Consider the following 7592-nt stretch of genomic DNA (forward strand, 5'->3'; position numbering starts at 1 on the left):
GTCTTGGGGAAAAAGCGGCTGGGGCGGGAGGTGGGGGGAGGGGCAAGAGGGAAGGTGAGGGGGAGGACCCCCCACTTCTGAGGGGAGACCCCAGTTCTTGAGGAAATATCCCCCCATTTTAGGAGACTTTGTTCTATTCTGAGACTATACCCTTTCCCATTTCAGAGGAGTTTCCCCCAAATTTGAAGGGAGACCCCCCCTTTCCTAAGAAGAGTCACTCCCCCGATTCTGAGCAACCCCCCCAATTCTGAGGGAAGACTACAGTTCTCAGAAGAGATACCCCTAGTTCTGAGGTGGAGACATTTTCTGAGGAAATTCCACCCCAAGATGACAGGGAGACCTCCCATTTCCTGACGAAAGCCCCCCAAATTCTGAGTAGATAACTGCATAATTCTAAAAGAAAAACCTCATCTACGTCGATCCCCACATTTTTCTTTCCTGAGGAGCCCCCCCAATTCTAAGGATGGATCTGCTAGTATGAGGGAGAGCAGGGTCTCCCCAATTCTGAGCCACACACTCCCAAGAAAGATCATTCAGTTCTGAAGGAAAACTTGCCCTGAGAAGAATTGATCAGGAAACCCCCCATTTTGGAGAGAGTGCCTTCAAATCCCCCCCAGTCCCCTCTGCCCTCCTTTGTGGGGCAGAGTCCCCCAATACTGAGGTGAAGACACCCCTTCTGCATTAAGGCCCCACTCTGGAAGGGTAGACCACCATTGCTGAAGGGAAAGTCCTTTATTCTGAAAAGCTTATCTACCAATTTGGGGAGACTCGTTAAGAAGAGGTATCCCCCACTTGTGTGGGGGAAGACCCTATTCTGAAGAGATAGCCTCAATTCTGTGGTGGGTACTCCCCATCCTAAAGAAATGCCCTCCCATTCTGGGGCTCCTGGCCTCCATTTCGAGCTAGCGCCCCCTTCCCTCCCCCCCCCCGGCCCTTCCTCTCCCGGCTCCAAAGCCCCCATGCAGCCGGCGTGACCTTTGCTCCTTGTCTCTCTGCCGTGCCCCAGCTTTGGCCAGCCGTGTCCGAGCGAAGGGAAGCCCAGCGCCGCCCGCGCCGAGAGAAGGGCCGACATGTACGTGCCCGAGAGCCTGCACGACCTGGCCGACAGCGAGGTGGTCCAGTTTGTGAAGAAGCCCAAGACTATATCGCGGATCTTTGCTGGGGTGAGGCCCCGGCCCGGCCCAACGGTGGCCTCGGCAGGTTCCCAGGAAGCTCGGGGGCGAGTCCCGACATGACCCTGGGGGGGACTTTTCTCGACCCCCGGCAGTCTGCGCCCAGGGGGTGCCGCTTGTGGTCGCCCCGCCTGCCTTCCCAGGCCTGGGAAACCATCAAGCGCGGGTGGCGCCGAGGCCGGCTCGCGCCCGGGTCACCCGGAGCCGCCGCCAGGCCCACTTCTGTTCCCTTTTCTGCTGGGACCGCCAGAGCCGGAGGCGGGCACTGGCAAGGCCGCGGGCTCCAGCCTGCACAGCACGGAAGGGTGTGGGCTCGGGGCGGCGCGTCGGGGGCCGGAGGGCGGCTCCGGGCATTCCGGGTGTCCGCGAAGTGGGCACCGGTGCCAGAGAGAGCGACGAGGAAGGGAAGGACGGCACGGTCAGGTGAGAGCCGGAAGGCCCCATCGTGCGGGCTCTCCGGCCCTTCCCCAGGGGCTCCGTAAGTCAGAGGGGCCTCCTGGGGGCAGCCTGGGACCCCGAGAGTGGAGAAGGCGACGCGAAGAAGAGGAAGTAAACCTGGACTAGAGAGAAGCAGGGAACTGCGGGAATGGACGAGACATTTGCCGAGAGATCTGTTTGCTCGGGGACGGTCGAGAAGCTGGGCCAGCTTTGGCACCTGAGGGGGGGGGGGCGGAATGGAGGAGGACCCGCGGCAGGGCCCATGGGGCCTGAACGGGGGCGGCACTGCAGCGGGGGTGGGGGCAAGAGGCCCAAGGGAGCCCGCAGTGCAAGGAGGGGCGGAGAAGCGGGGCCAGGACGGGGGCGCCCAAGGCCCGAGGCCCCCAAAGGCCCGAGGCCCCCCAAGGCCCGAGGCCCCCAAGGCCCGAGGCCCCCCCAAGGCCCGAGGCCCCGAAGCCCGAGGCCCCGAAGGCCGGGATGGAACCTCGGAGAAGCCGGCGCTGCTCGGCCGGACGCGGGGCCGTGTGCAGAGATAATGGCCGGCGGGAGCCGAGGAGGGAGCCGAGGGAAGGGCCGGAGCCCAGCAGGCCCCAAGGAGCCAGAGAACGGAGGCCGCAGGAGGCGTCAAGGAGGGGGAGCGGAGGCGGGAGCGAGCGAATGGAGAGATGTGGACAGGAGCCGGCGGGAGGGGGGGCCCGAGGCGGAAGCTGGGGGAAGTCAGAGGAAGAGGGGCTGAGGGCAGGGAGGAAGCTCGAGGAGGGGAAAGGCTGGCCCAGGGAGCCGCCGCCTTCCGCTGGGCCCGTTGAGCAGCGCCGGGCGGGGAGGGAGGCAGGCGGAGGCCGGCCTGCGAGTGGGCAGGGGGCGACCCCCATAAGTCACGGTCCTCGGGGCCAGGCGTAGGGTCCTACGGGGTCACCCGGCGGTCGAGGCTGGGAAGACATCGGACAATGAGGAAGGAGGCCAGGCCGCTCTTGACGCGGAGAGCTCGGGCCCGAGGCTGGCACCCATGGTCCTGACCCCGGCGTGGGGGAGCCAGAGGGAGGGAGCTGGGGGGGAAGCCTGGGGGGCCCCGGGGATGGGGGGGCTGGCAGAGGCCGAGAGGAGGCCAAGCCTGGCCTGGACCTGGCCCGGGCCGTCTCGGAGAGGCCGCGGAGGAGGAGGCTAGTTGGGGAGCTGGGGGAGGACGGGGACACTGGGGCGGGGCGAGGGGCCGAGAAAGGCGGGTCCAAAGTCCCGGGGCTGTGGGGCCGCCGTCAGCCGCTGGGCACACCCTGCTGCTAGTTGGGCACACCCGGCATATGGTGCCCGGCCACGTCCCCAGGTAGAGGAGCAGCCCGCGCCCAGGGGCCGCTCCCCCAAAGCAGGGCCATGGCGGGGCAGCCTCAGAGCAGGTGGGGGCCGGAGCTCGGGCACCTGGGAGCGCCAGCAACACAGCAGCTCTTTGACAGGTGCCCACTGGGCATTCGAAAAAGGGCTGGAGCTCTGAGTGGGCTGCAGAGCCCCCCTTGGGCCTTCCCGGCCCTGCTCCCGCACTGTCGGCTCCCAGGGCTCCGAGGGATGCCCCGGTCCTGCCTTGGGTCCTTAAAGCCCCGGCCCCGGCCTCCTGGCCATCTGGGCGCCCTCCCCCCGCTTTCTGCAAGAGACCTTTCCTGGCCCCCCAGCCCCGCTCCTTGGAGATGGCCCCGGGCCTGGCACTGGGGGGGGGGGGCGGTCCAGGCGCTGAGACACAGCTGGAAGGCGGGGCCCGCACGTCCTGGGCTCTCTGAGGTCGGTGCCAAGGGCGGGCGCTGCCCCCCACTCTGGGGAGACTCAGGACACCTCAAATCGCCAGGGCTGGCCCCGAAGCCCAAGGTCGTGGGGACGTCCGGAGGGAAAGGGGCGGCCCGGCCCGGCTGTCGGGGGCCCTTCCTCAGGGTCCCCAGAAACCCTCCAGTTCCCCTCTGCCCAGGGGTCCTAGCCCCTGGGGGGAAGGGAGGTGGAGTGGAAGCCAGTGCCAAAGCAAAAGGACCCAGTGGCGGAGGGGAGAGGTGTCCCTGGGAGTGCCCGTGACCCCCGGGAGTGCCCGTGACCCCCGGGAGTGCCTGTGACCCCCAGGGAGGCCCGTGACCCCCGGGAATGCCCATGACCCCCAGGGAGGCCCGTGACCCCCAGGGAGGCCCGTGACCCCGGGGAGTGCCTGTGACCCCTGGGAGTGCCTTTGACCCCCAGGGAGGCCTGTGACCCCCGGGAGTGCCTTTGACCCCCAGGGAGGCCTGTGACCCCAGGGAGGCCCGTGACCCCTGGGAAGGCCCGTGACCCCTGGGAAGGCCTGTGACCCCCAGGGAGGCCCGTGACCCCCGGGAGTGCTTCACCCTCAGCCCCTGCTCCCTCCAGGTCTTCTCGCTCATCGTGTTTGCCACGCTGCTGACGGATGGCTACCAGAACCTGGCCACCTCCCCGCAGCTGCGCTGCGTCCTCAATGACAACGCCGTGGCCTGCAGCTTTGCGGTGGTGGCGGGCCTCCTGGCCTTCCTGGGCTGCCTCCTCTTCCTCACCCTGGACACCCTGGTGGCCCGCATCAGCAGCACCCGCCTGAAGACCACGGTCCTGCTGCTGGATTTCTCCATCTCTGGTAGGGGCTCCTGGGCCCGGCCTGCGCCCCGGGGGAAAGATGGGCTTGGGGGGAGCGGGCGGCCTGGGACCCCACGAGCACAGGCCCTGACCCCGGCCCCCTCTGCTCTGCCAGTCATCTGGGTCGGAGTCTGGTTCGTGGGCTTTTGTTTCCTGGCCAACCAGTGGCAGCGCTCGCCCCCTCACCGCTACCTTCTGGGCAACAGCAGCGCCAAGGCGGCCATCGCCTTCTCCTTCTTCTCCATCCCCGTGTGGGTAAGCGCGGGGCGGGGGCGGGGCGAGACCCTGGGGGCCGCAGTTGTGCCGGGCGGGGGCGGGGCCGGGCTCGCCCGCTGACCCGCGGCTCCTTCCCTGCCCACAGATGGCCCTGGCCTACCTGGCGCTCCAGGACCTCCGCAGCGACCCGCCCGTCCCCTACAAGCGCTCCCTGGATGAGGGGGGCGTGGCCCTGACCACCCTGTCCTCGGGCACCACCACCATGGGCCCCAACAGCCTGGGCTACCCGGGCTCCATGCCGCCCCCGTACCCCACCACCCCCAAAACCGCTCGCCTGGCCATGATGAACGACAATTGAGGCGCCGTGCCGATCTCCCTCAGTTATTAAAGAGACGTGCTCTTCCTCCCACGGAGGTGTTTGAGAAAAGCCCGGCCTGCCCGCCTCGTGTCGGGAGGGGCCGTCGAGGGGGCGCGCGTCCGGCCGCGGGGATGGGGCGGGGGGCGCGGGCAGAGGCCGCCGTCCTTCCTCCACCCCCTGGCAGAGAACGGCCACTAGGGGGTAGTCGGGGTCCCTCCCCCCGGGCCCGGACAAGCAGAGACGGCGACAAGTTCAGTTTTGTCTTTATTTCAAGTGAACGAGGTTAACCATCAATTCTGTACAAAAATGGGGCCTGGCCCCTCGCCTCCCGCCCCTCGCCCCTGGACCAAAAAACTGACCAAAAAGATATAAAAGACGGAGGGGAGAAGTCCCCCCGGCACCCCCTCGGATCCAGAAAAAGCCGGAGGAGGGGCCCGTTGGCTAGGGACGGGGCTGAGCGTTTGGCAAAGTCTGGAGGGAGGGGGAAACGGGGGGGGGGGGGGGGTCAGGGGAGGATTCCCCCGCCCCAGCGGCTTATAAAAACACAGGCGTCCGGAGGCCGACGAGGCGACGGAAGGGAAAACGGGGGCCCGCCAGAGCCCGCCCGAAGTGAAAAAGATTCCCTCTGTTTCTCGAAAAGGCAAAACACTAAAGAGCCGAGGTCCGCAGCTCTCGCCCTCCCGGCTGGGGGCCCGGGGAGGAGAAGGGGGGGCAGAAGTTACCCCCTGGTCCGGGCAGGTCCTGGTCCCCCGGCCCCCCCGCAGCTGCGGCCCGTTTCCTCTCCTCGGAGCCGCCCGGGAGCCGCCACTATGCCGGCAGGCTGAGCTTCTTCCCCTTTAAGACTGAGAGAGGGGGGAGAGGTCAAGAGGGGTGGGAGAGAAGAGCCCCCAGCCCGGCCCCTCCCAGGCCCCGCCGCTACCTTTGGTGATGTAGAGGTAGAAGAAGTCGCAGTAGAGCACGGTCTGCACCAGGCCGGCCACGATGGCGATGAGGTCGAAGAAGCCCTCAAACTGGTAGCGCCAGATCCAATTGAAGAGGTAGAGCGTCCGGTAGACGCCCAGGGCGAACAGGTAGTGGCTGGTGATGGTCTCCGCCTCCCCCGTCTTGCTCACCATGAAGAGCTGGGGCAGGATGGCCACCGACTCCAGGTAGATGGAGAAGGTCCAGAGGATCTGGGGACGGAGAAGGGGCGGCGGGTGAGCCCGGGGCCGAGCGAGAGGGGGACCAGAGGCCGAGGGCGGCATCGGAGGCCGGCTCTGGGGCCTCTCCCCAAGGAGCAGCCGGGCCCACCGGCTCCCACCGGCTCCCACCGCCTCCCACCGCCTCCCACCGCGTCCCAGCCCCACGGCCACCTCCCGGCCCCGCGGCCGCCTCACCTCCAGCGGGGTGAAGTCGTGGTTGACGAGAAAGGCCAAGATGGCCGTGGGGACCACGAGGAACTCCACACGGAAAGTGTCATGGTTGCCGTCATAGGTGGCCTTGAATTTGCTGTAGATCATCCAGACGGTGGTGAAGGAGCAGGCAATGTAGACCACCTGGGTGAGGGGTGAGGAAGGACCTCCATTGGGGTGACAGCTTGTGGTCCCCAGTGCTGCCCCCCAGAGTTCCCCATCTCCCCCAGACTCCCAGCCCCCCCCCAGAGCCCCTGCCCAGAGCCCCTCCTGATCCCAGTCCCCCCAGATGTCCTGACCCCAGCCCCTCCCCCAGACTCCCCAGAGCCCCTCCTGACCCCAGCCCCTCCCCCAGACTCCCCAGAGCCCCTCCTGACCCCAGCCCCTCCCCCAGACTCCCCAGAGCCCCTCCTGACCCCAGCCCCTCCCCCAGACTCCCAGCCCCCCCCCAGAGCCCCTGCCCAGAGCCCCTCCTGACCCCAGCCCCTCCCCCAGACTCCCCAGAAACCCTCCTGACCCCAGCCCCTCCCCCAGACTCCCCAGAAACCCTCCTGACCCCAGCCCCTCCCCCAGACTCCCAGTCCTCCCGCAGAGCCCCTCCCCTGAAGCCCCTCCTGGCCCCCAGCCCACCCCCACCTTCATGGACGTGTTGTAGAGGGAGATGTAGTTGGTGAAGAGGTCCAGGTAGCGGGCGGTGAAGACCACAGCGAACAGCACCTGACTCTTCCCCGAGATTCCTGGGGGGACAGAGAGCTCAGTGTGGCCTCTCCGGCCCCCGCCAATTCCCGGGCCAATCCAGGGCCTGCCTCTCCCGCCCGGCCGGCCTCTTTCCCAGGCCCGCAGCCAGGGGGCGGGCCCGGCCGCGGGCGGGCCCCGAGCTACTAGAGGTCCGGGCTTCGGGCGTCCAACTAGGCCCGGCCGCGCTGGGGGGCTCGGGGCGCGGACCGTCTGCCCCCCCCCGGCCGGGCCCCGCTCCCCCTGCCCCGGTTTTACCCCCCCAGCCCCGGGATGGGGGGGGCCGTTAGGGAAGGGGTGGCCCCCTCCCCCCAGGGCCCACGTCACCAGCTCCAGCTCCCTCCCCTCCCCCGCCTGTCTCCGGAGGGGCCTCCAAGGGGCAGCCCCCTGTATCCCCCCCTCGCCGGGGCCGGGGTCCCGCGCCCCCGCCCTCACCGGCGCAGGAGCGGGACTTCCAGATCTTGAGGAGCAGCAGGATGATGGCCAGGAGGTGGGAGAGGTCCCCCAGGAATCGGAAGAGGTTCATGGCCGCGGGCCGGGGGCCGGAGCCGGGGCCTGGGCCGGGGGCTCGTACACGTCCGGGTCCGAGGGCGCCGCGGGGGAGCGCGGCCGAGCGAGGCCCCGAGCTGGCAGAGGAGGAGGCGGCAGCGGCGGCGGCGGCGGCGGCGGCGG

The 7592-nt window shown here is 68.4% G+C and overlaps 2 protein-coding genes across 3 annotated transcripts; one reads left to right on the forward strand and one right to left on the reverse strand.

Moving 5' to 3' along the window:
• Positions 1-13: 13 nt before the first annotated feature.
• Positions 14-4863, forward strand: SYNGR4 (synaptogyrin 4). 2 transcript variants are annotated; one of them, XM_051989734.1, is made up of 5 exons: positions 14-839; positions 1007-1163; positions 3984-4221; positions 4336-4475; positions 4582-4863. In XM_051989734.1, the coding sequence occupies exons 2-5, from the start codon at positions 1071-1073 to the stop codon at positions 4792-4794; spliced, it is 684 nt and encodes a 227-aa protein (XP_051845694.1). In that variant the 5' UTR covers positions 14-839; positions 1007-1070; the 3' UTR covers positions 4795-4863. The 2 variants fall into 2 exon arrangements, with proteins under 2 accessions (XP_051845694.1, XP_051845693.1); XM_051989733.1 differs by lacking the exons at positions 14-839; positions 1007-1163 and adding an exon at positions 2953-3377.
• A 182-nt stretch (positions 4864-5045) lies between these two features.
• Positions 5046-7548, reverse strand: KDELR1 (KDEL endoplasmic reticulum protein retention receptor 1). The gene is made up of 5 exons (XM_051989735.1): positions 7356-7548; positions 6822-6922; positions 6171-6329; positions 5714-5966; positions 5046-5636 (listed from the first exon to the last, which is right to left on the reverse strand). The coding sequence occupies exons 1-5, from the start codon at positions 7444-7446 to the stop codon at positions 5602-5604; spliced, it is 639 nt and encodes a 212-aa protein (XP_051845695.1). The 5' UTR covers positions 7447-7548; the 3' UTR covers positions 5046-5601.
• Positions 7549-7592: the final 44 nt, after the last annotated feature.

Source organism: Antechinus flavipes, chromosome 3, assembly GCF_016432865.1.
Source record: "Antechinus flavipes isolate AdamAnt ecotype Samford, QLD, Australia chromosome 3, AdamAnt_v2, whole genome shotgun sequence".
Taxonomy (NCBI): Eukaryota; Metazoa; Chordata; class Mammalia; order Dasyuromorphia; family Dasyuridae; genus Antechinus; species Antechinus flavipes.